Here is a 27201-nt window from a genome sequence, read left to right as displayed (position 1 = left end):
GAACACAACGGTGATGTGCATATCCATGAAATTGTTTTAATTAATATACGTTATTTTTTAAAATTATATTGACGTTATTTTTTACATTTTGTATTCGTCAGTCATTCAATACCGTCATACATTTTTTTAAAATCCAAATGATAGTAACAGCAATTTACTATTTGTTACGTATTGTACAGTATACAGGTATTATATGAGAATGTATGGTGTGTGACTACAAATACTGTTTTTTAGTTAGACTTGGGGTTTAGTTACTTTCCAGCAGGTGGCGCTACAACCATAATGCTGCATACAGTAAATAAGAATTCTCTGTCACTTTTTTAAAATATACATGTTTGTCAAGTGGACCTCACTCTTGTGGCCTGCAGCTCAACTCAACAATGTTCTTTTGCCTTAATATGCATTTTTGGAATAACACTAAAATGCATTGCTAAAATTATGACACGTACAGACTTCGCATATGTTCTAATGATTTGGGGCTTTCACTTCATATGAAAACGAAACAAAACAGAAGGGGGAAATCTGTCTTTTAATGTGTACTTTCTGCATAATGTCGATTTCGTTGAATTGTCGACTGGCTGGGATTCCCATTGACGTAAAAGGTTTTTTCCCAGCCCAGTTTCATTTGCACTACACTTGTCACCATAGACCAGTCTATACGTCCACAAAATGATCTTCCAGGAAAAAGTAGCATGTAAAACGTCGGAATAATAATCGAGCGGAATTGAATAGCGCAATTTGAACGTTCAACTCTTTTTGAACGGAGTCGAAAAAGCTTCAATTTAGTTTCTATAAATTGGAGCTTCGCCATGATTTCCTGTACTGCGCATGCGCAAACAGTCGGACGGTAAGCGATGGCGAAATTCCTGCTTTTTATGCAAGGAGGACCAGCCTGGGAAGCAAAGTTATCTCGATAGAACTGAACACATAGGTAAGCTTTGACCCTATTAAACCGTTTTTCGTCTCCTTTCGGAAGCTTTTGAGGCCAAAGAGGGAGAAGATGGTTTAAAAAAAACAAAAAAAAACCAAGCTTCGTCTCCTTCACTATTAGCAACGTAGCATCAGGCGGCTAACGTTAGCATGCTTTCTTTTTTGGCTTGTTGTTGTTTTGTCATGGCAAGCTAACACTTGCATAACTGTTGGTTTTTCCTGTCTTTCAGGTGGTGTGGGGGGCTCGCACCTAGGGGGAAGCTGCTCCTCTTCGCAGCCCGCTGACGTGGACGACTGAAGGAGAGAAAAAAAGGCGACAAATTTGTGTGCGGTGCATTGCTTGTGGTCCAATAGCGTCTGATTGAGTGAGTAACATTAGCGGCTCTATTTTCATATAACATAAATTTGCTTCCCTTGTTCGATTTGAGTCATCGTTTAAAGAAGCATTCGGAAATAAAGTGACGTTTTGAAACGGTTTGCACCTGCTAATGGCTCCCGCAGCCTGCTAATAATATTATGACACCTGTAGCTAGAATAATCACAGGGCTTAGTTGTTGTTGGTGTAGAAGCACGACAGCTAAAAGAATATTGGTTAAAATGAAACAGGGATGAGAAATAGAAATTGCAACAAAAAAAGATGGGGGCGTCACTCGAGCCACACTTAAGAAGAACAATTAACGGTATTTTGAGATCAGTTGTCTGATAATTCTGAGATTAATGTTTGACTAATGATTAATTGTTTTTGTTTTGTTTGTTTGCTAACCATATTCACCTTGCTTCAGAATTTGTCACTATCGCAACCAAGACTGATGTTTTAATTTTTAAAAATATTTTTCAAATTCCATTATGGGTTCATATATTAAGTCAATAATAATATGAATATCTTGGCTTCTTGACTGAAAAATGCATGTGCAACAATACAAACGTGTTCAAACACGTGTAACAGACTAAACTGCAAATCTACAATATTTTGGAATGGATTGTCCGTTCAGGAATCTTCTGAGAAATTCCTGATGGTTGCCAGCCTATACAGGGGCTTGTGCTCCCCGTCTGATTCTTCTTGCAACGGCCTCAAAAGTGTTGCTTTGGCTGTAAATATGCTATGGATGCCATTGACTTAGCTTAATGCTAATAAACAATGCAACTCGGCATAGAGAGGCTAATGAATAACATTGGTTTTGCATTGTAATAACCTGAAAGCAATTAATGTTTGAACACAAATGGTGGAGCACCACTTGTAGACAGACAAAATACAATTTATTCACATTATTTATCCTCTTTGAAGAATGACTAATATTCCTTGTCACACATATGAAAAGGTTCATTGTTGAACTGACACTAAACGCATTCCAAGCTATTTATGTGATTACTGTATGTTTATACACATTGATATATTAGTGCTATTTTTATGATTTCTTTATTTTCATGCAGTCTAGGAGAGATCAGGCATTTCAATTTCATTCTGGATAAAGATGATTAGAAACGTGTGTTTTGATTTTTCCAGGATTAGCACAGAACAAATAACAACATACACGGCTTCGTTGCTATTTACCTCGCAGCAATGTCAAAGCATGTCAAAATGTCCACGTTAGGCGTCAGGTGTTGTATTGATTTTGGGACTGTTGCGTAAGGTCGGCAAGTCCGCCGACCAGCTGCCCGAGGGCATCTGGGCTAAAGAGACGCTCTGCGTGCCGCCCGTTCACCCCTCGTACTTCAGTTCATTGACCGTCGCATTGTAAACGCAGCCGGCCTTGTTGTTTCAGCTTAAGATGGGGAGGGGCTAAAGCTAACAGATAAGCCAGATCACTGTGAGCTTTAGCAGCGCAGGCGTACGGCGCTGTAATTAGGTTCAAGGACATACGATACATCTCGCTTGCGGCCTACTGGCATTTTTGGGATAAGTTACACATCATCTGTTCTCCACTGAAAGCCCACTTATTTTATAGAACGGATCACGTTTAATTAGCTTCGATTCAATTACTCCACTTTACCGGGTTTGAGCCGCCATATAATCCCTCTCAGTAAAGCACGTGTACATTTCTTCAGGTACATTTTACAGGGTGAGTAATCTGCTCCTCTGTTTTTAGCAATTTGCGTTGACACTAAAATTCAAAGTTGGATCGTGTATGGGCGGGCCAGCATGAAGTTCACCCAAAGTAAAAGCTGCCCCTTTGTTGCAGGAGACCCCCTCTAGTGGTGTGAATGAGGGAGACATGGCAGACCACACCCCACCTCTGGAGTCCAGCCAGCTTCTCAGCCCTGAACTCCCCATCCTGGCGTCACCACCGCCTCCAGCCATGGTCAACGGGGAGGGCCCCCAGCAGGTACGCTCACGCAGTTGCGGAGGGGTTCCCGTACTGCACTTTTCATCTTTCCTTTGTATAACGGACTTCAGCCCGAGTTGTCCATGGAAGTTCTGGAGAGTGCACGCGAGAAGCCTGTTTGAGGTGCTGCGCTGATTTACCGAAGCGGTCGACACGCTCTGCAATATGAGGAAATGCGTCAATAAGCATGCTTTATTCCAAAACGGGTCTTCGCTATGCGTAGTAATTGAGTTTATCGGGCTGGAAATTCTTTCGATTAGATGAACCTTCATCACACAAGTCTGGTATTGAAGTCGTATCATCATCTCATATAATCAGATGAGAGCCGCTCCATTTGTCGCCTCGTGAAACCCGAAGCGCTCGGCCAATTGTTTCAGATCCTCAAAACATGCAGTCGTTACTAACTCGAAATACCTCAATCGGTTTTGATGACGAATTTCTTGAGAAGCAGATGTGCGTATGATAGCAAGCACAGCTCCCCGAGTAGCCATTGTGTAATGGAGCAATTATTTAATGTCGGTGTAAGTGAGACAGAGTGGCCGTGATGTGAGGGCTGTTTTTTGGAGCGCTTTGATTTCTGCGACTTGCCAAATAGCCCGCAGCTCTCGTAGCCTCCTGTCTTTTTCCATCGTCTCTTCCATCTTGTGCAATTTGTTCAGATAAGACTCTCTAATATTAGCCACGGTTCACATGGCCTTCCAGCCGTCCTGTCATTTTCCACAGTGGAAAGAAAAAAAAAAAAAAAAAGCGTCACGCCGAGCCGCGAGGGTGATCTCACGGAATTCGGTTGCCTTGTTGACGGCGAAAAATAAGAGGTCGCCCGATTACCTGCGCGCGTCACGCATCCGTGTGCTTAGCATTTTATGCCAGCCAGTCAGAGGAATAAAAATACGACTCTACCTTCCCGCTTGACGTCATTGCCGCGCCTCCTGTTCGGGCCAATTTGAGCCGTTGCGTGTGCATGAAGGGCACTGAAATGTGGCGTAATAACACGTATCTGATAACACGGCTGTGTTTATCTTAATATACAGATGGGCTTCTCCCCCAGATGCGTCGCTCTTTCAATCAATGATTTACAGTATGATAAACAAAACACCTTTTTTTTTTTTTTTTATTTAATTCCACAAACAGTGGCCTGGGAGAATTTCTGTCATCAGTTGCTGTTATTTGAAAGGATATTGGGGAAAAAAAAAACAGCCATCACATTCTGTCTTGGGAGCTGTCTCAGGTGCGTACTGGACCTGGAGTGGTTTGGTCTTGACAAAGCCGGCCAGGGCTGTTGTGACGGTGAAAATCAGTGACGGCTGAACCCCCCCACACCCCCCCTCAACCCTTCCACCACTCTCCCCACCGTCGCTGACCTTTTAGTTTGACAAGCTGCAAGGACACTTCCTCCTCCTTTCTCCCGCATCCAGTCTGGGCTGCTGCAAATTTGCGCTCGACTGGAGCAGTTCTTGTGAGCCGCTGTCACGGGGTCATTACCTGAGATGATTAGAGATCACTTTGTTTACAGCGTGATTCACTGCTTCCGTCCATTAACTGTACCCCCACCCCTCACCCCCGCCCATCCCTGAAAGGTCTTCCTGCAGTTGCCAGTAAAAGTGGCAACACATGACTCTCCGTCTGTAAATTTTTAAACCTAGCTAATGGCTCGTGGATTTAGTTGATGGAGTGCAGTTGGCCATGTTTTCGAAGCGTTGCGCCTACAGCTTCTCGTTACATCGGCGTCTCGAAAAGAGCAAATTTGTGCTGCAATTTGTGAGTCACAATTAGCATTTTGTGAAGACCAATTCACAGGAAGCAGAAGCAAAGATATTTCCTTGACATTATTTATCAAAACATCTTGGACGTACGCTGATAGTTAATGAAATAGCCAGCCTTGCGTTTGCTCGACTAATTCATACCAATAAGTTGATCCATGAAACAGGCAGTGCATAGGCATGAATGTGTGTGTGTGTGTGGTCTGATCTGAGGCTCACGACCCCGTGTGGGCTCATGTTACCAAAAACGAGCGAGACCTCCCTCTGAACCGCTACAAGGGCCAGACGGGAGTGGACAAGGTGCCCGTGTGCTTGAGAAGCCGCAAACATGTCGTCTGGTGCACTGCCGATCAATTTGCTGTGTGTGTGAGAGAGACAGCGCGTGTGTGTGCGTGTTTGAGAAAGTAAAGCGTGTGTGTGAGTGAAAGTGTGTGCGTCAGCAAAGAAAAAGAGAGGGGGGGTAAGAGAATGTGAGTGTGTGAGTCGGACTGGGCTGTTATGGAAAAAGGAAGCAGGATTGCTTCGGTTGATATGGAAATGGCAATTAATACAACGAGGTTTTTGTATTTGTCACCTTTTTTGAGGAGGTGTGACTCAGCAGTGTTTTGGGGACGCTCCCAGAGATGAGGCATTTTCCTCCATCACTTATTGTTTCAGGGGAAAGCCAAAGTAATTGGCGGTGACTGAGATGGAACAAATGTTTTCCTTTTGTTATTCTTTTGTTACTAATTGCTACCCGCCCTCCCTCATTGAAATAAATGAGTCTCAGTGCCACAAGATACAAAACATGACGACATGAATTCAATGAAAGCAAACCGCAAACGTGCGTCACTGTCCATTTAGGCCAATGTTAGTAACAAGTCTGTTTTGTTTAACGACATCGTATTAGACCGGGTGATTCCGCCTGACACACTTTGACATCCCTACGCCCGTGACGGCGCTATCTCCTCCGTGGTTTGTTACTAATAATATCTTTAATCTCGGGCTTCATAGTGCATCTTGGGAAGATTCCTCCTTTCCTTTCCTACGTTATCCAATCATGCGATGTTTTCTTGACACGACGAAAGCTTTTTCCATCATCAATCGTCACGCACGCGCGAGACTGTTGCTGGATTTTTATTTTTTTTTTAAACCCCCAGCGTCAACCCCCCCCTTACCTCACCCGTGGCATTTGGCTTGCTTCCTGTCGTCCAGCTGCCGTTGTCTCAGCGCCGCACGGTAAACAATTAAAGAGGAACAAATAGTGAGAAACCTGAACTCTGAGTCACAGGCGGCAGCGACACGTCAGCGCCCTCAGCCATGAAATTATGCAGCGGTGGTTGTAAATCGTATCCGTGTCACTCTCGCCAAGCAGCGTGTTGTAGGATTGCTAGGAAGTATCAAGAGTACACATGTACTCTACTTGAGTAGATTGTTCAGATATCTCGACCTAAGTGTTCTTGCTCCGTCATCTGAACACGGATATCTGTCCTTTTCTACTTTGTCAAAATGCCCTCATTACTTTGTCCAACCTCTGGAAGTCATGACGTGATTTAAAAAAAAAAAAGAGAGCGTAGAAAGAGGGACAGCACCGAGCAACATGGAGGACGGTGACCCGGGGAGCATCACTGACAATAGCGTAATGGTTCTGGAGGATATTCATCATCCGTGGCCGTATTTAGAAGAATTGTTGGGTGTTGTTAGTTACACCAACGATTGGTTGTCAATGCCTAAAAATCACCAGCGTGCGCCATGCGATACTTGTGCGTCCAATCGGAGTAAGGCAATACAGGTAAGGGGATTTTTTCGTTATCACAAGCTACTCTAGTTTTTGTCTTTGTCAGTTGGCAGCGTGCTGCGATAACAAAAAATCCCGGTTAAGGATTGTGACAAGTTCGAAAAAAATAGCAGCAGTTACATTTGACTTTTGTACTTAATCATATTTTAGTTTGATGCTCATTTCAAGAGTCCGCCGTGAAAACCGGCATTGCGAGCAACCGTCATTGCCGCTTGTAGCTTCGGACGCAATTTAAAATGTCAAAGCAAGCGGCGTCGCGGTATTCATTCTCGGGTCATCGTATTTGTCGTTTTGGAAGCCTGCGCACCGTATTGTTCCGACGACTCATCGCGCATCTGCTCCCTCTAAGATAATTGTAACAGCCCGAAAATGAGAGCAGGAAGCTAGCGCCCATCACTGCTCAGCCATCTGCGTGACGAGTAACCTCTGCAGTTTCTCGCTCTCTCTTTCACTCTACCTTTTCCGAGTCTGTCAAAATCATGCAACGGTGCTCAGTTCTTAAATGGCTTTGTAATTACCGAGCCGACGCCAAGAATCAAAACTTTGGGGTCACTAGCCGATCCACTTTTGGCTCCTTCTTAGCTTGAGGTGACAGAACGAGTTTGAAACCAGACAGGTGGAACGCTTCCCTAATTCGATTTGTGTTCAAGTGTAAGCGCGTATTAATACGTCGCTGCTAACAAAATTAATTACGCCCCCACCCCACACCAAGTCATCTGACGCCATTAAGCTCATTGTGCTCGGATGCTCCTCGATGTAGCACGGTGGCTATTTTGGTTTAATTCCATTAAAGCCGGCTTTAATCACTTCACACGAAGTGAAATAAACAGCAGGATTGCTTTTAGATTTGTGAATGAGCCACTCGTGGGGCCGGCAGCCTTAGTGAGCGAGCAGTGTGTGTGTGTGTGTGTGTGTGTGTGTGTGTGTCAACTTGGCACGGGCTACTCCTGCCTGCCGCTTTAAGGAACGATGCGTTCAGGATGAACGAGGGCAGATGTCGCTACACAGAAGCTCGCTTGAATGTAACGCTCGATGTGCCGTCTCATTCAAGTGCCGCCATTACATTCGCATCCAAAGTTGATCGATCCGTCCCCTCCCTGACTGCGGATTGACTTCCGAGGCCTTCCGATTCTGAAAAAAATTTAAGCTCCGCGTTATTGCGGCCAAAATGAAGTGTCACACAAAAATATTGGAGGTTTTTTTTTTTTGTTTTGGGCGTGGGAGGGAGGGAGAGAGAGAGAGCCTGTGCATTCATTTATAAGTCAGCCTCAGGAGCCGCTCGTTTTCCTTCACGCCGTTGTTGTCGCTGTTGTGGTGGATTTATTAACCCCCCCCCCCAAAAAAACGTATTGTTATAGTTTGCGCTTTTGAAATGATGCCCATTAGCCGGCACAGCTGGGCTTCAAGTGTGCTGGCACGCAAGCGGAGGCAGGGCATCTTCACACGAGTTAATCCGGCCTCGAACATCCCCCCCCCCCTCTCCTAAACACGCTGATAAGGTTTTCCAGCCATTGTCTGAGGGTCCGCCGCGGGCGAGTGCTTATTTGTTGAAGGGGGTTGCTGTGATACGGACGGCAGGGAGGCAGAAGAGAGACTGAAGCGCCAGGTCTTAGCGACACCGAGATTTACGCCACTCCTCTTGTGAAAGCCAAACCCTCTTTTGCTCCCAAAGCGCCGCTCGCCTCCTCCTGGATGTTGCACACTGAGAGAGTTGCTACAAGTGTCACCGGGATCGGTTGCAGCTAGGGGACCCTGGTGCCGTTTTTTTGTTTTTATTTTTTTTTTTCACTCTCTCGGCTGCGCCAAAAAGCAACGCCTGGATGAGGAAAAAGCGATGCGGGCGACAGTAAGTAGCAGGGTTTTTTTTGTGTACGTCGGGCTGCCGGCACCTGACTGACGCGCCGGCCCACTTTGACTCAATTAGACCTCCCCAAGCCACTCGCCCACCTCCCCTTTAAGCCCCCCCTCCTTCTCCTCCTCCTCCTCGCTGACGTGCGGGTGTGTGTGAAGCTACGAGTCGGTCTGTGTGCGCGTGGATGCGTGTGGCAGTCAAAGGACTCGTTCCCCCGTCGCTGCCGAGCACATGAATGGAAAGCCATGTTGGCGATGGAGGTGCTGATGATTCCCGAGCGGCACGAGAACCGCTGCCCGAGCCCCGCGCTGGGCGACTGTCGGTTCTATGACAACGTCTTCCACAAGAGCGAGGTAACCCCAAAAAATACAAGCCGCTTGCGTTCCTTCGGGGACTTTCAAAGTGGAGAGAGTGACGACCCGGCGAGGGTTTTTATGAGGGATAGTTTGAGTTTAAATAGGATTTATCGCTCTGTTATTTGTCTGTGCCGGAGGTGGCGGTGAAAAGCGAATCAAGCTTTGTTATTGTTTGCGAAGGCCCCGCGGTGTCGTGCTTTACTCGGCTGACAGCGCTGAATGGTCGTCTGTCTGTGTATGCTCGGTGGTTGACTGGCGACCAATCCGCGCTGGAGTTTCGGAAGCCAATTGGGATCGATTTCAACCCTAAACAGAATCATTTGGTCATATTCTGTTTGCATAAGGTTGATGATATGAAAGTGTTTTGCAGCTGTGAGAGTTTTAAATGAACGATTTTACCGATCATCAGTCATGACATGAGTCAAGTAACCGGGTCAAATTGATTTTGCGTTTGGACTCCACAAAATGTAAGGTTGCAGGCATTGTTATTGTCCACTAGAGGTCGCCATCGTATCTTTGACTTTGAATGTTTTTGGCTTTAAAAGGCGGGACCGAGTAGGCTCAGTGTTTTACGTGGCCAATGAATGTGGACGATTGATCGCATGTTAGCGGCTGGCTGGGAACACACTCGTGACAAGCTGCTGTAGGCCACAACTCGCCCCAAGAGGCTCGCACGCAATATAACCCGCTCCAGCTTTTCGGCCTTTCACCAATTCGACACAACGACACTATTAAAGCCGTGTAAGGCAAGGTACATCTAATTTTCTTTTCCACTTTATGCTGTGGAGGGAACTTCTGCCCGCTACTTAAGACTCGCTTGTACAAGCAAATGGCCTGGGTTTTTTGGACGTCAAACAAGTCCTCCCTTGTTAGCCCTGGCAAGAGTTGAGCCGCTGTGTATTTATTTGCTGTTTTGCTGAATGTTTTTCTTCTTTGGCAGGTAATCCTGGTGCAGGTAAACCCAGGTGAGGCCTTCACTATTCGACGAGAGGATGGTCAGTTCCAGTGTATCACAGGTAAGCAACTTCCCTGTGTATCTGTAACCATGATCTTAAACTTTGACGTGACCTGATTCCGGTACACTTGAAATATGAAATTAACTCGCCACAGTGGTCGTCGCCGCTGACGTGCGCGCGGTTCATCGAACCGGCGTCTTTAAAGAAGCGTGAACATTTGCATTCTATATTTAATCCATCCAATAAAATGAATGTCATCAGACTACTGTGCTCACGATTGAATGCACCCTCAGCGGCCGAGCACGAAAGACGTTAATCGGTTCAAAACCCGCAATATGATGTTTGGCCTTTAAGGGGCGCTAGACTTTGAGAGCATCAAAGAAAAGGTGCCTGAGAGAATGTGCGCAGTATGCGAACCATATTTGGCCCACCCCTGCTAAGATGGATTGGAAACATATCAGGTGATGAAATCATACGCTGCGAGCTTCAGCACCAGCTTTTGCACATCGGTGCCTCTGATCTCATTGTTGACCGGCAACGTCATTTCTTTTTCGCCTATACCTCGCCGCACAGAGGAATAAAGACGAGACTAAAAAGCCCATACAGGAGGCCACAGGCGTGCCGGGTTTGGATGACGAAGATCTTGGAAGCAGTGATCTAAAATGATCTGGTGGCGGAAGGGATTAAAAAAAAAAAAAAACCCCCAACCGAGCCTCTCTTCTCTCCACTTCATGCCCGAGTGCGCCGGTGCCCTGCCGCCGCCCCTCGCGAGACACATAAAGCGGCCTAATAGGGGATGAGCGTACATAGTGTCTCTGTCAGAGGGGGGGAAAAAAAAAAGAACGAAAGAGGTGACTATTGTAGATCAGTATGGCTGCTACTAACTGGTCTGTCACAGGGTGCACTCATCTCTGTGACGCGAATAGAAGGATGACTCACCGCTTGCGTCGCAGGAAGGCAGAAGAGGAGAGTGTGCGCGCGCGTGTGTGCGCGCGCTCCTGTTTGGTTGGTTGGTTTGGCGTGTCCTCGCCAGAGTTGCGTGATAAAATACTAAAACTGCACGTCGATACTCAAGTTGATGCGAGTCGGGAAATCGATTTTGATCCAAACGGAATTATTTTTCAAACGTACAGTCCTCGAATCGGACAACACCCCATCTATCGAGATTTGTCTTTTGGGAGTTTGGACTCCCCACTAGTATTTGCGTGTGCGCAAAGACGGAAAGTTGGACAACGGCGCCGCGTACTTTATTCTCCAGGTGTCACAATTACTCGATGAATCGACCCGTGTGAAAGCACAGATCAGCTGTCAAATCAATGTGCTGACAGATGAGTTGTTTGGGCTGATAGCTTTCCTCGGAGCCTCTTGTTGATCGAGCTGTCTTTCGCACCATTTGGATTGATGCCTCGTCTGTTCACGGCCGGTCCCGTAGAGCTCGATACAGATGTGCGGCGTCCGTGTCCTGGTTTTACCCACTTGTGTGTGTGTTTGTGTTGGTGCCAAAGCGGAGAGACACTCGGTGTGGGTCCTGATGGCGCTGCAGATGCGATGAGTCTGTTTTCTGTCGGAGTGTTTTGAAGCCGCCCCCCGGTGGCTGGCAGAGATCAGCCAGCCGTGTACAGTTGAGTGTCTGATAGCGGCCCGAGCCTTTAGAATCCATGGTGTGGTCTTTTTTTTCTTTCTGGTTGACATTTGATAACTAAATTTGAATTTAGAAAAATAAAAATCTAATATTATAAAATAATATAAATATAAATAATAATATATATTATTTTTGGGAGTGTGTATGTTAAGTAGCTGCTCTGATTCACAGTTGAATATGGAAAGAACAAATTCATGTTTTGTTAGTGTCAGGCAATTTTGTCTGATCTCTTTTGCGGTTTTTAATCTCAACCCTGCAAAATACTTGCAGGTGACTTTTTTCCACCTTTCCACTGGTTGCGTAACAGACATCACCCCCACCTCACCCTAATCTGCATCATCCTAGGCCTCGGCATATCTACCGGCGCCGTGCCGTCTGCCGTTTTGCATTTTGATGAGATGTAGCAGCATGTCAATTAAGGTCTCGTCTGGTTGAGTCAACTTGCAGCTGCTCTTGCCGCACAATTACTCCGAACTGTGATTCGGTTCATTGTTTGAGGGCCTTCCTTTTGAGCCAGACCCTGAACCCACATCACCCGCTTTCACAAAGCCTACAAATGAATAGAAACAAAGAAAATAAATACCACCTATTGTGCCAGGATTCGTCACGACAAAAATAATAGTCAAGAGAGTAACACTGCCTCCACAACGATAAATATTAAAAGTAAAAGAAATTCAGCTCATCAGTATTGTACGCTGCCAACTTTTCTTCCCAGCCTTGACACCGAGGTGACATTTTAGCTGACAAGACGTCGTGAGGCACAAAGGCTCCTCGTGTGCTACATATAGTACTCAGTGTCCAGAACACCATAGTTATTTTCTTTCTGTAGGACTTTTTTTTTTTTTTTGTGTCGTTATAATTCCATATCATATCCTTAGGGAGTGTGCCATGTACTGCAGAGGAGGACTAACTTCATGTTCATTTTTAATTTTAAGTATCAGTGACTGGTATCAGGGGCCTCCGCAAGTACCCGATACTTTACCAATCAGAAAGTCACCATTTTCATTATGACCAAAAAAAAAACATGAAAACCAACCAACGCTGGCCGAGCCTCATGTCTCGATGCAGCTCGGTCAGCGTTTGTGTTGCGTAATACCTGGGCTGTCATGGCCATGGCCATTTTAGATGAAAGCAAAACTGTAACAACACCTCTCACGCTCTCCCGAGCTCGACCCGTCGCGTACGGTTGGCGTAATTGACCCCGCAAACACGGCATTAGCCGCATTAATCCGTTGTTTGGTGTACTCGCCGCCTCCCCCGCCTTTGATTTCAAGGAGACGCTGGCGTTCATTCACAGCTTCCATGGCGAGTAGCTCTAAGGATGACTGAGCTCGTGACTCATTCTCCCAGTGCTGCGTCCATCAGTGCGAGGGGGAGGCAGAAAGGGCCAAGAAACCCAGCATGTCTTCACTTCTAAGTTTAGTCAAGCAGGAGTGTCCACTTAATTTTTTGCGTGGGCTTATAAACATCAACAACAAACAAGTAGGAGGGCAAAATAAACCCTGGTCCCCGCGGCGACGGCCCTCCTCGCGTCGCATTGTAGCGCGGCGCTCGCTGTCTGGCTTAGAGTGCTCCCGCACGGCAATACGCGCAAACATGAAGGTTACCGTTAACGTCATCCACTGCAGGAGCCTCTATGAAATATCCGAGACAAAAAGCTGCATTTCGACACGTTCCGTACTGCCTTTTGTGTGGAGGGATTTTTTTTTCTTTCTTTTCATATACAACCAATTGCGTCATTGTCAATGTCAGCTACATCAATTCTAATAATGTCAGTCAAATGCTCTAAAAGGGTGAGTCCAGTTTGGGTGATCATCGGGGGACGGTTCTTGCTTTTTGCTTTAGCTGCGATTATGTCTGCCGTGATTACGATTCAAAGAAGGAAGTGCTTATCGCAATTAGTCCTTTTTTTTTTTTTTTTTTTTATTGAGTCCTGTAGTTAGCCTCGTGATACGTCGCGTCACCACAATCAGTTCAATTGTGGCTCTCTTGATTTCTGAAGAATCCCGGTCGATACCTTCTATCAAGCCCATGAGGAAAGTGTTTTAGAAATCAGCTGTTAAGAATGGCTCTATCTGGACCTGGCTCACACCCGCAAGTCAGGAGGGGACGCTTTCGGACGTGGATTTCCGAACCCGTCTCCCACAGGTCAAACGGTGACCCGTCTTGGCTTGCGCTTTTGTGGAGGAGGACTGATGGTTTTGATTCCGGCTCTTGCTGGAAGCCTGGCACTCCGCAGCCACGTCAGCACAGCCAATGTTCCAGTTGATTTAGGGGGAGGGGAAGACGGGAAGGGGAGTGGGTGGTCCATTCTATCTGATCTCTGTCAGAAGTTTGTGCGTCAGACTGATGCAAAACAAGCACCTCCCACCATCTCCTCCCACCGTGTTTGTTACCTTAAGCAAATGCCAAAAAACTCCCATTAAGCCACCATTTTGCACTCACAGAGCAACATTTGTCATAAATTGTACATTCTGTTACTCAGCATCAGCTAATTAGAATGTTCTCATCCACGGACAAGTGCACCACAGAGCATCATTAAGTAGTGTAAAAAATAAAATAAAAATCATGGTTTTGTCATGTGATGTCAATGAGGGCTGAGTCAGTACCCTCGTAGAGATTTTTTATTTATTTTTTTATAACCTTTTACTCTGACTGTCTTAGCACGCAGCTTGTCCCCACCCGTCTTGTCAGATTACACTTCTTAGCCTTCATACCTTCAAGGCATAATCTGGTGTGGCGCCATTTAACGTTCATATTTGGAACGAAAGGGCTTATAAAGCCTTTTGCAGGTTTTGATTTGATTTTGACGTAATCCGTCCAATTGAAATATCCCTCATCTAAAACCATACAACCTTCTTAAGGTTAGCGTCTGATCACGGACACTCGGCTCATCAAAGAGGGGGAGGCGGGGCTGAGGCTTGGCGATGATGTTTTAAAAGCAATCCTCTGGCCAGTTTGGTTGCCCTTTTGCGCTGTGAAATATGCCAGTTCCAAGAAAAATGAGGAGAAGGTCTCACGTAAGCAGGTGGCCACAAGGTCAGTATGTGCTGGCTCGTCTTGGACATGAGACGTGGAACTCGGGTCGTGAGTGTTTGTGGCCTTCTGCGTGACTCGGCACTGAGGTTTTCCTCCCCGACTCGGCTTTCTGCTGAGCTGTCTCTCGGGCCACGGCCATGCAGGGAACGATGTCGTTTCCTCAGCACTTTGCTTAAGTGGTCCGTTTGCATTTTTGCCAGGAATTGTGTGAAGAGAAAAAAAAAGAATCTAGCTTTGGCTTTTCTGCGTCACAATACAGAAGGACTAAAGAGGCATTTCCTCTCCCAAAAAACATTTGTGAATATGCTCACTTACAAGAAATTAGCAATCTAATTTTTGTGGAGGCCCGTCACGACGATTCAGTTGCGTTGCTTTGTTCTTGCTGTCAGTCGCTTTGCACTAACACACACACACACGAGGGTTGGAGCACATTTTGAAAACTGTTTGGAGATGGTTCAGTTCTGCTGTTTGACTTGGGTTCACGCATCCCGTCTTATTTCAGTTCAGCAGTGTACAATAACGCTAATGCTAGCCAAGAAGCTAAAATCATTTAGCATAATGACAAAAGCATTTATTAAAAAAGACTTTCCTTTATGAATGTTCTTATGTAAGCAAAGTCCTTGATGTTGCTTTTATTTCCCCCCTCTCTGCCTTTCTGTAGGTCCTGCTCAGGTTCCCATGATGTCTCCAAACGGTTCAGTGCCTCCAATCTATGTGCCTCCTGGATACATTTCACAGGTAAGCACCTTGTAATTGATCGGTGATTCCCAACCACTGGTGCGGTGAGAGTTCAAGTCAAGTGTGCCGTGGGAAACGTTTGTTGACGTTAGCTGAAATGTGGTTTGGTATATGCTGACTTTTTTATTTTTTATTTTGAATACAGACAAGCTTAATTATGTCCTCAAACCAGCAATATTTCTGCATCATGAGTTGGAACACACAAAACGAGTGTTGGTTTCTTTCAGATCATTGAGGAGAACGGAGTGCGGCGGGTCCTGGTGTTGCCACAGCAACCCGAGTTCCACCCGGGCGGCCATTCTCCTCTCCACCATGCACCGCCGCCCCCCCACGCCCACCTTCCTGCCTTTATCCCGCACCCGGCCATGATGCCCCCGCCCCCTCAGCTGTACACGGGCATGGTGGGCGACATGAGCTCGCAATACATCTCCCAGTATCATCCGGCTCACATCTACTCAGAGCAGGGTGAGACGGCAGCCGGATGTGGCTTTGCATCTCCGCCACGTAACGCTACAATTCACTCGAATTACCAGACCGCTCACTACACGTATGATCCAATTTCTCTCCAGTTGCCTCAAACGATTTGCTCCAAATACGATATGACAAAGTACAATAAAGTTAGAATTGATTGCGAAGATATGGTTCCATTTATAATGTGATACAATTTGATTCAATTCGATTATGATACAACACACTCAGATTGAGATGTGATTCAGTCCAATGACGATACGATTCCCTCGGATTAAAATACGATTCGGTACAATTACGATACGATTCTTCAGTTGCGTTATGATATGATTCGCTTGACAATAGGTTTCAATTTGATTACGATTCAGTACAATAATGCTTGGCTCCCAGTTTTCATGTTTTGAATTTAGAAACATTGTTGAAATGTTGACTGTCTCCTTTTTTTTTTTTCTTTTAAATCAGTCTCTGCAGATTCCCACAGCCAACACGGACGCCCAGCATTTGTCCACAGAGATGACAGAACAAGCAAAACGTACGAGCGCCTCCAGAAGAAACTGAAGGACCGTCAGGGAGGCGGCGGCGGAGGAGGGCAGGTGAAGGACAGCCCTCCCCCCTCACCCCAGAAGACCTGCAGCAGCCCCAACGCGTCCGACGTCCACAACGGCGTGGGAGGCAAAGGACCCGAGGCGGAGCTGCCCGGCCATGCGCTCGACAAGCATGCGGGCCGCGGCAAAAACGGAGAGGCGAAAGGTCAGTGTGTCAAAAGACAGGAAAAAATTAGCTTCACTGTCATTTTTGACTCACCCAAGTGACTTTGTACTCGGTTCCTTCCGACCACTGATGAAAGAGGAAGCGGTTCGGAAGGTTTACATTTAACAGTGGTCTTTGCGGATGTTTGAGAGTTTGTTGTGTTTAGGCGCCGAAAATAGAGCCTCATTAGCGGTGCGAGCAGCAAGACGGCCGACATTTTTCTTGATTGCGCGCTCATTAATCATTACCGTTAAATTGCCTCTTGGCTCGCTTATTTTCGTACAAGGTTAAAGGAAAAACATTGACTTTGGTGTTAACAGTGTACAGACATTTGGCTCGGTGGAGTTTGGGCCCATCCGTGAAATGACAATCGTGTACGCAATCGTCTGTCAGCTGCCAAATGTATTTCATTTTTATAATTATTTTCGTCTCCTCAGAGTTGGATCCCGCAGCACAGGCCTTGCAAGCGCTGCTGAGCACCATCAGTAAACCCGAGGTTCGTATGGGCCCGTCTATTATCTGGTGTTTTTCTTTGCGCCCAATTTGCTTGGATTTGCATGTTTTTATGCGAGCGAGCGAGAGATGGCTAATGATGCAAACGCGTGGCGTCATTAAACGTCCTATTAACACCGGTGATGAATTCCCGCTGACGCCCGGCTAATGTAGCCGGAGCTGCTGACGAGCACGCTCGTGGGGATTTTCCGCTCGCCCATGTGTCGAGCTGAGCCGGAATGGGGTTTCCTGCCAAGAGAAAGGCGTGAAAATGTCGGTACTTGTGTATTGAAAGTATGTCGGGACGGTGATAAAATCTGCGCATTTATAGCTGTTTTGATTTGTATTGTAGTTTAAAAGTGTGACCAGTAGCATATGACCTATATTTATTTTCAGGAAATTTGAGAGTCTGGGGAAGAAACAGAAATAAAAAGAGAAAATGGCTGCTCTGAATCGAGGATTAGCACCGAAAGAGAATTTCTTTGACCTCATAAAATGTGCAGTACAATCCTCTGAGCTCCTTGTAAACGGAGCAAAAGGGAGTCCATTTCAAAGCGGACGGGTAAACCGTGAAGTCTAAGGCCGGATACAAAGAGCTTAAATGGGAAAAGGGCTTCTTTTTTTTTCCCCCCCTCTTTTTGCAGCCATGCAGGTTTGGTCAAAGGACCGTGATGCGAAACAGTGGGGTGTAATGGAGTAAGGTGGGCCCCCCTGGGAGGCCAAGGGGCCTGACCTGATATATATACTTTCTTGGTGGAGCGCAGGTTATTTATAAGCCTCCTCAAAAGAGACCCAATTTAATCTTGTGACGATTCAATTCTGCTCGGAAAGGTGGCCTCGGGGCATCATTAGAATCTGTAGACCGCGTTACTTACTTGCACACTCATCGAGCTGTAAATGCTCGGAAAAGACGTTGTTGACACACCTGCCGGCCCGCCGGATAGCACATTATCGCTGATAGCGCTTCTGGTCCGTGTACATGTGGCAGGTGACGGACATCCAGGCCCGGGCGGTGGAGGCGAGCTGGAGCGCACCCAAATCGGAGGACGACAGCACCCCCGCGGGGACCCTCAGCTATGAGGTGTCTGTCTCATTCAGCGGCAAGGACGGGAAGTACAACACCATGTACTGGTGAGTGACGTCAACACCCCACTTTATGACTCACAAAGTAATGTACGGCCTGAATATTACGCACTGCTTGAAGTCACTTCGAAGAGCTTTTATACGGACCGTGCAAAATGTCCTTTACACACGCATTAATACACTCATTTGTTTTCCTCCCATTGCAGCGGTGAGGAACTAAGTGCAACTTTAGAGAACCTTCGACCAGCAACAGACTATCACGTCAGGTCAGCACTAACACGGCCTTAAAGATGGCAGATGGATTTGGGCTAACCCATGTTTGGGTGTGTGTCCCCCCCCTCTCCTCCCTTTCAGGGTCCAGGCCATGTGTAACTGTTTACAAGGAAGTCCGTCAGAGGCGGTGAGCTTCACCACGCTAAGCTGTGAGCCGGAACCTCCCAATGCTCCCAAGAAGGCCAGCGGGACCAAGAACTCTCTCGTACTCCAGTGGAAGGTACCTTTGTGAAATCCAAACAAGTGATGCCGAGCTCTAAATTCAGTCTTCTTGTGAAATTGCTATTATTGTATTTATGAAATGCAAATACACACGCTCCCTCAATGTAGCTTGTTAAATGGGCCGCGCACAAGGCTGGCGACAATGTATATAGATATAGTTTATAGGGGGAAGTGAACAGCGTGAAGCAACAGCAGCCATCTCGCCCGGTTGTTGCGGCGGGGCCCCCCCCCCCCTCTTCCGTATCGTTCTTGTGTAATTAACGCTCTCATTTCGCCAGCGGGAAAAAGCAGCGCTTGTAAAAAAAAAGATGGCCTCCCGGGTGTGTGCGCACGAGGCGTTGTTGTATGTGTGTCAAAGACTTTGCGATGTGTGTGTGAACGACTTTGATATGTGTGCGGCTTTTACAGGCTTTGCAAAAACAAGCATGCGTCATCAGCAAACCTTTGGTGGGTTAATTAAAAAAAAAAAAAAAAAAAACGTGCACACAGCTGGATGCATCTTGACTGCTTGCCACATTGTTGTCCACACTGCATACTGTCTCACATTTTCATGTTTGTTTTCTTCTTGTTCTTCTTTAGGCTCCATGTGACAACGGTTCAAAGGTCCACAACTATATTCTCCAATGGGATGAGGTAATCATGTTTCCGAATGAGCTGCTTCAAAGTCTTGGTTGGATTTTGATTGTTTTTGTTTTGCTGTGTAGGGGAAGGGCACTGGCGTCTATGAGCAGTGCTACTATGGACCTCAGAAGCAGTACAGAGTCAGCAAGCTTTCACCAGCCTCCAGATACTCCTTCCGTCTTGCGGCCAAAAATGACATGGGCGTCAGGTAGGTCAACATCCTTTATCAGCTCACAGCACCGCTGAGGCCAATTTCGTTTTCCCGTGCGCGCTACGTCTTAATGACCGTTCCCGCCTCCTTCCCGCCTCTCTCCTCGTTCTTTCTTCGCCCAGCGAGTTCAGCGACTCTGTGGAGCTTTTCACCTCGTGCAGCGTGCCATCGCCGCCCTTCCCTCCGGAGCTGGAGATGGCCGGCGTCACCTGGCTGTGTGTCAAGTGGCAGCGGCCCAGCAGCTCGCCCAAAGAGGACGACGTCTGCTACATCCTGGAGATGGAGGAGGAAGGCTCGGTACGATGACGTTTGCGACAATGCAGTCGGTTCTTGGCTATATTTAGCAAGGCTGTCAGGGGGGAGTATGTGTCTTCTGCTCTGCTAGGTGCGTGATAAAAAGTGAAATATTGTGTGATGATTGTTTGAGATCATAATTCGGGATAGTCACAATCCAGCTCCTTCCCTCCCGTCGCACATCTCACATATCTTTTATCTAACTAACGGTCGATGTCGTCTTGAACGACACCTGCTGCTTCTGACGGCCGTCTTTTTTCCTGCTCCCCAGGGTTACGGTTTCCAGCCCAGCTACGACGGCGACGAGCTCTCCTGCATGGTCAGGAACCTCCACAGGAGCACCAAGTACAAGTTCCGGGTAAGGGGCAACTCTGGTGATGCCTTATTGGAAGCATGTGTGTGTGTGTGGGGGGAGAATGATTGAGAAAAGTGACAGTGTGTGTGTGTGGATGTTTTTTTTTTTTTTTTTTCCGTCTAAGGCTCTAAGCCCTGGGCACGGAAGCTGCTGAGGCCCGCAGCATCTTTGTGAGTCATGGCGGTTCTGCCATGCCTCTCAATGGTTCTGCCTCAAGGGTAGCATCCTGCTGCTCATCACCAGCTTGTCAACGTGTTTTTTTTATTAGCGTCCTAGGAAGTTGAGTGCATTGTTGCGCTCCTTGTTAGCATAAGCACGTCATTTCAGTTTAATGCTTTCGACTCGCTCGGGCCGACTTGTTTGAATAACAAGCGCGTGTTGTTATTACTATGGTAAGCTATGTATGTTTGAGGCAAAGAAATATCTTTTGACATTAAGGAACTTGAAAATAAACCTTAGCTCTCCTCACAATATTCACAAAATAATCACCAATGGAAAATTGGATTAAAAATTTGAGCTTCCTTCCCAGAATCATCCAGCTGCCGGATGCTAAGCGGGATGAGACACACTCAGCGGGATTAGCAGATTTGTGTCTTTGTCTTGATGCCCGATTTCCCGTCCTGCTGTTCTTTCCAGGTGGCAGCGTACAACTCTGAGGGCAAGAGTAACCCCAGCCCCGTGGTGGAGTTCATCACCAATCCAGACAAACCCAGCTATCCCTCCAAGCCTGTCATCAAGGGCAAAGTTCTGCCCAACAGCTTCAAGTTGGCCTGGGGTACAGCAAAGCTTTGCAAAACGCGGACCCGGTCGCACAACTTTGATTTTTCTTGTTTTCTTTTAGAACCTCCAAAAGAAAATGGCGGCGCCGACATCACCAAGTATGTTGTGGAGGTATCGGAGGGTTTAAGTGGTGAGTGAAATAAAAGCTGCATTTTTTTTCTGTTTTGAGTCTGTTGCAGTCTAATTGAAGTTTTCTATCTCTTCTGATGTATGCTCAGGTCTGTCGTGGGAACTGGTCTATTCGGGCCCGGCCATGGAGCATGTGTGCGACGGCCTCAGGCCCGGCTGCTCCTACCAGGCGAGAGTGTACTGCATGAGCGAGGGGGGGCAGAGCCCGGTGAGTCATTCATAAACGCACGCATTTTCACTCTCACGGCTTTGCGTGGCTGCTTTTGTACCAAGGCACGGCAAAGAAAAGGCCTCGACGAGCAAGTTATTAGTTTTGGATGCTTGTAGCTTCCGCTTAAGGGCAGGGTTATTTGAATCCGTCTTAAGCCGCATGGTAGCTCTTTGTCAATACGTGTACGCTCGACTCTGGATATTCAGAGCGAGCTTAAAAAACGCAATGTTTTACCATTGATGGTCAGAGTGGAATCGAGTGCATTTCTGAGGCAAGGCCAGCAGAAGGAAGCAACAAATTGAAACACGATTTGATTTGATAGAAAATGGCAGGAACGCCGTCGTCTGCATTAGCATTCAATCTATTTCAAAGAAACCACCTTAATGAAAATGCCCATTCGCGCGGCCTGTTTTTGTCGAGTAGTGCGACGACTCTTCCCCGTCAAGACCAGAGTCTGCTAATTGATCAACCCTCCCAGGATGTTTTTCCCTAATTAGTCTCCTCCGCAGATGCTCCTCGTTAATTTGTGCGTCGGCCGTTAGCGTGCGTGTGCATTTATTCATGAGTGGCCTCGCAAGCAAAGATGACTCACGGTGGCAAGCGGGGTGACATCACGCTTCGATGTTTGCCATTTTGTCTGGGTGGAAGTGGGGAAGAAATACATTAAAGATTGTATGTTACCTGAAACCGGATTTGCTCCGAGAGTGCTGAAAAAGCTAGTCTGGCATTTTGAAGGTTCTTCTAATCAAATCGTTTATGGTTTTCCTCCGCAAGCTGTCGGAGACCCTGCAGGTCCAGACTCCCGCAGTACCCCCGGGACCCTGCCAACCCCCGCGGCTGGTGGGCAAGCCCAAAGCGCGTGAAGTGCAACTACGCTGGGGTGAGTCATTTGATTTTGCTGCCTTGGGGGGTTATATTGTGCACTTTCTTCATAAATTGCATTAGGCTCTTGTAACGTTATTATGATCTTGTGGAGCGGAGCAGAGAGAAGCTAAAAGCAACTTTTACAGGTTTAATGGAAACTATCAAAGGTTTCAACCTTTTTCATGTTGACGAATGTGCCCAACTGTTAACAGCGAGCGCCAGGCCAGGCGCTACGCTAGCTCCGCGCTCAGTGATCAATAGAAGTGAAGTGGAGAGTGACGCTTTTCATCGCCAAGATGTAATAGCATCGATGCAGCCCAAATGCTAGCCTATATCAAACGTTGATTCATGGACTCATCAAGTGCAAACTGTAAAAGTGTGGACAAGATTCACTTGTTGCATAATAATAACCCCTAAAAAGGATTTGAAGGAGCTCTCGGAGGAATAAGGGTTTTATTTTTTTCAAATTCACATATTGGTTAGGCTTCAAATGGGACTTTGATGGCCGCCGCACTTTGACCCTGGAATAGATGCTTTCCAATTAAAAAAAGATTTTAAAAAAAAGTGTCATTTTTGCAGCTGTGCCGCCGGTGGACGGTGGCAGCCCAGTGTCGTGCTACAGTGTGGAGCTGAGCGGGCCGCAGTCGGAGGAGAGCAGGGAGGTTTACCAGGGTCCCGAGCTGGACTGCTCCGTGGGAGGCTTGATGCCCGGCAGGACCTACGGCTTCAGGCTCAAGGCGGGAAATAAGGCGGGGGTGAGAAAGAAAAGCATACTCGTACAAACGGGTTCATTCCTCTGTTAAATCAGATGTCTAATAATTTTTATTATTATTGATTGTCCAGTTTGGGCCGCTGTCCGAGCGCTATGACGTCACCACCGGCCCCGGAGCCCCCGAGCAGTGCAAGGCTCCTTCCATCACGTGCAAGTCACCCAGCTGTGTTGTCGTCAGCTGGGAGGTAAGGCGACACAGATCGGCTCAAACGTGTTCGTGGCGCTTGCGTCTGATATGATGACCGATGAATATCTCCCCCCCTCCCAGGCCCCACCTTGCAATGGGGCTCCGGTGACTGACTTTCGCCTGGAGTGGGGGGCAGCGGAGGGCAGCATGCAGGTGTGCTACAGTGGCGCGGCGCTCAGCCACGAGATGAAGGGGCTCCTGCCTGCCACCAACTACTTCTGCAGAGTGCAGGTACGAGGAGAGCACACACACGTGACATTAAGTGGTTTCGACAAGACATTGTGCCCTGAGAGCTCTTCAGGTGTCATGTCAAGTGCTTCCCTTAAGTGGTACCGCCATCTTGTGGACAAATGTGGTCTTGCATCTTCCCAGGCTTTGAATGTGGCAGGCTTGGGCCCTTTCAGCGAGGCGGTCTTGTGCTTGACCCCCTGCTCGGTCCCCGCCGCCGTCAGCAACATCTGCGTCATGAAGGAGTCCGACCTCATCAGGTTTGGAGCTCCTGAAGAGGTGGAAGAGGCAGAGGAGGTGGAGGAGGAAGAGGAAGATGAGGACGAATGCGTCCAGCCGCCGCCTCTGTACTCGGCTTCCACCTGCGTGGGGATCTGCTGGGAACCCCCCCGCGACCACGGCTCGGAAATCACATCCTATTTGATCGACCTTGGCGAACGCCAGCCCGTCTCGGTCGGCCCCGTCACCAAGCACGTCATCCAGCACCTGCAGCCCGACACCAGCTACAGGTGGGGGCGGAGTCCGGCCGGGCCTGGGATAAATCAATTCATAGAAGATCGTTTGTTATATTAGCATAATCATTTCTGAGCCTGTACTTTTGATGTTCCAGGATCCGAATCCAGGCGCTTAACAGCTTGGGCGCAGGGCCCTTTAGTCACACCTTTAAGTTGAAGACCAAACCCTTGCCCCCCCAGCCGCCCCGCCTGGAGTGCACCGCCTTCAGTCACCACACTCTCAGGCTCAAGTGGGGCGACGGTCCGGGCAAAGCCGCCGCCTCAGACGCCCTCCAGTATCGGCTGCAGATGGCCGACAAGAGTGGCAGGTTTGAAGCACAATTAATTCAAGCGTTGCGGTCCTTTCCTTTTTTTCTTTTGGTTGGTTATTTTTCACACCACGGGCACCCAAGCAGCCATTTTCATGCTCTTTGTGCACTTTGCAGATTTATCTCCTTGTATGAAGGAACATGCCACACCCACAAAGTGCAGAGGCTAAATGAGTCTACCTCCTACGCGTTCCGCATCCAGGCCTTGAACGAGGCGGGCTCGGGGCCCTACTCTGCTGTTTACACCTTCACCACCCCGCGCTCCCCCCCGGCCCCGCTCAAAGGTAGGAGTTTTTATCTCGTACTCTTCATCCAAGCGTGTCGAATGCTACTTTTCCAAACTCGCTGGCATCTGTTGCGTGTTTAGCCCCCAAGGTGGAGCGAGTGGATGACGGTTCGTGCGAGGTCAGCTGGGAGGCGCTGTCGCCCATGAAAGGCGACCCGATCGTCTACACGTTGCAGTTCATAATGGGGAACTCTGATTTCAAGCAGGTGCGCAGGCTCCTCCTCGCATTCATCTCGCTCAATTGTCCATTGTGCAAAGGCCGTTGTTCTCCGTGACGTTCGGCTAATGTCAGCGCGGCGCCCGATGAGATCAAATAAGCGCTAACTGGTGGTTTTTCCGGGCAGGCGTACAAAGGTGGCGCCACCTGCTTCACGGTGCAGCACCTCCACCCCAACAGCGACTACCGCTTCCGCGTTTGCGCCATCCGCCAGTGCCAGGACGCGCTGGAGCTAAGCGGGCCCTACAGCCCCACCGTGACGCTCGCCGTGCAGCGGGGGGGCGACAACCTCGCCTCGGCATCCTCCCCCACTTCTTCCTCCTCCTCCTCCAGGTCCACTTCCTCCTCGACGTCGGGCCGGGCCGGCCGCAGCCTGACGGACGAGCAGTGCGCCTTCTTGCTGCTCATGGTGTTCGCCATCATCGCCATCCTCATCGCGTTCGTCATCCAGTACTTTGTCATCAAATGAGCGCTGCCGCCAGGGCACCACGGTTATTACAGCTTTATTCTTTTCTTTTTTTTTTTTTTTTTTTTTCCCCTTTCTCACTTTCTCTTACTTTTGCTCCCCCTACTCAGAGTATGTACATTACTCCTCCAAAAATTAGGGCTGTTGGGTGAAATAACGAGATGAACGTAAAATACACCAAAAGGTTACAAGTTACTTCAATTGAAGTTTTAAATTTCAAACTTGTCAGTACGAAAGTACATCTCAGTGTAGCTGACACTCTTCAGGTCTTACAGGGCTTATATTCATTTTAAAATGTCCAATAGTCTAATTTCAGTCGTATGTCGTACAAATGGAAATTTTACCGGTTGTCAATTTTCAAAAGTAAAACTGAATTAAACAAGTGGGAATTCAGAAATGACCAAAGCTCAAATTAAGTTGACCTGTAAAAGTAACAGTGGTTGTCAGACTTTTTTTTTTTCCCCCCCCCCCTTTATTCTCCAATTATCACCATCATGACAGACATTATCAAGACTGAACCAAAAGAAATGATTGGAAACAACGTGGTAAACTTTAAAGTTAAATACAACTGAACTGACAATCACTGTTGTGCACTTTAGGCTCATCCTGGCATTTCACCCGCCAAAGCCAAATATCCCGGACTTCTTGCCAGTACTCTTTGTGTATAAACCTTATTTATATTTGCAGTCGTGTCCAATATGAAGGTATTTTTTTGTAATTTTTTTTTTTTTGCATAATATCTGCAGGACCTGCCTGCCGGCCTGGTGAGTTTGCACAGTGAGAGCTTGAGAACCACATGAATGGACATATAACTAAGCCCCCCGCCCCCGAATATAATAATCTGTAGGAACATCATTTAGCACTTTTATTTTCTTTCATGTGGGGAATGTTGAAGGATGCAAAAAAACGTGAGCGGAGAAATCCTATTTTTGTACAGCGGCGGTGGTGGAGGAGGGTGACAAAAAATGGCTTGGGCTTCAAACGTCGGTGAAAAATGTAAAGCAAGCTAACAAATCCAACTATTTTTTACTCCCATGACGACGACGATGATGATGTAGCTTGTTTTTACAATCACACAACGGAGATCTTGTTCAGCACAAAAAAAAAAATGTCCGCTTCCCTTTTGTTGTTTCCTAGATGTTGTCTCTTTTTGTTTTGTTTTTTGGTGGGGAGGGTTGTATTATTTTGTTTTTTTTGCAATATAACGAGAGTAAAACATAAATGTTGGCTGACTGCGTCCGGATCGGCATTTTACACCACAATACACTTTTTTTAATAAAAAAAGTCTTTGTCGCTGAAACAACTGAGCAAAATATGAGACAAAAAATAATCATAAAAAAAATCTGTTGTTTCAGAGGCCTTAATTAGGGTTAAATCTTAATTTCATGTTTTTCTTTTTGTATTTTTTTGCTACCTTTTATTTCGTCAGTAAAGAGAAGAAACACCGTATTAGTATGTGCGTGTTTCGTTGGCTTTGTTTTTGTTTTTACTTTTGGCTCGTCCAGGGTTTCGTGTGAAGTATATATACATCTATTTTTTATATCATATGTGATAATATAAGTTGAAGAGAATAACAATATGCCACACGCACGCCATCTGTCACATTATTACTATCATGACTTTTGTCTACTTGTTGAAGTCAAGGTCATTTCAGACTTGTCTTCAATCCTTAAATGACTAAATTTAGAAATAAGATTCTCTCGGTACTTTGCAAAAAAATGCCTTGATTTGGTCCTGCAACATTGTCTCGCACTCGCTCTTTATCTTCGGATAGCAACGTGTGCTATTTAAATGTGACCTGTTTGGTTTGAAGAGATGAATACAAAAAAAAAGTGACCAAAACAAAGCCAGATATGCACAAAAATGAGAAATGTCATTTTAATCTTTGCAGTTATACCTCATATTCACCATGCATTCCAAAAATGGCGGTTTGTTATACGATACGTACTTAGCTAACAAGACATATCACTTTCCAAATGTTAATTATGCGGGCGGGGAAATGGAATGGAATCATAGAAATGTATTTAACGTGTATATGTATAGCCATGATATCTACAAAAAATCCATGCACAATAAAAGATTTATTATTCTTAAA

The 27201-nt window shown here is 46.9% G+C and overlaps 1 protein-coding gene across 3 annotated transcripts; it reads left to right on the top strand.

Moving 5' to 3' along the window:
• Nucleotides 1–712: 712 nt before the first annotated feature.
• fndc3a (fibronectin type III domain containing 3A) lies at nucleotides 713–27201 on the top strand. Of its 3 annotated transcripts, XM_049725179.2 has the most exons (28): nucleotides 713–931; nucleotides 1161–1295; nucleotides 3111–3254; nucleotides 9940–10015; nucleotides 15298–15374; nucleotides 15602–15839; nucleotides 16305–16592; nucleotides 17030–17088; nucleotides 18073–18215; nucleotides 18374–18433; nucleotides 18522–18660; nucleotides 19242–19295; nucleotides 19367–19491; nucleotides 19617–19791; nucleotides 20060–20146; nucleotides 20780–20918; nucleotides 20985–21053; nucleotides 21142–21260; nucleotides 22038–22143; nucleotides 22707–22882; nucleotides 22971–23084; nucleotides 23168–23317; nucleotides 23459–23823; nucleotides 23925–24137; nucleotides 24255–24421; nucleotides 24505–24629; nucleotides 24768–25131; nucleotides 25853–27201. In XM_049725179.2, exons 3-27 carry the CDS (start codon nucleotides 3144–3146, stop codon nucleotides 25107–25109), a joined length of 3717 nt encoding a protein of 1238 aa, XP_049581136.1. In that variant the 5' UTR covers nucleotides 713–931; nucleotides 1161–1295; nucleotides 3111–3143; the 3' UTR covers nucleotides 25110–25131; nucleotides 25853–27201. The 3 variants fall into 3 exon arrangements, with proteins under 3 accessions (XP_049581136.1, XP_049581137.1, XP_049581138.1); XM_049725180.2 differs by lacking the exons at nucleotides 713–931; nucleotides 1161–1295; nucleotides 3111–3254 and adding an exon at nucleotides 8120–8996 and having other exon boundaries at nucleotides 24768–27201; XM_049725181.2 differs by lacking the exons at nucleotides 713–931; nucleotides 1161–1295; nucleotides 3111–3254; nucleotides 9940–10015 and adding an exon at nucleotides 13615–14636 and having other exon boundaries at nucleotides 24768–27201.

Source organism: Syngnathus scovelli, chromosome 7 (genome assembly GCF_024217435.2).
Source record: "Syngnathus scovelli strain Florida chromosome 7, RoL_Ssco_1.2, whole genome shotgun sequence".
Lineage (NCBI taxonomy): Eukaryota > Metazoa > Chordata > Actinopteri > Syngnathiformes > Syngnathidae > Syngnathus > Syngnathus scovelli.
Note: the sequence above shows the minus strand (reverse complement) of the source record. Positions and strands in the feature narration are given on the sequence as shown.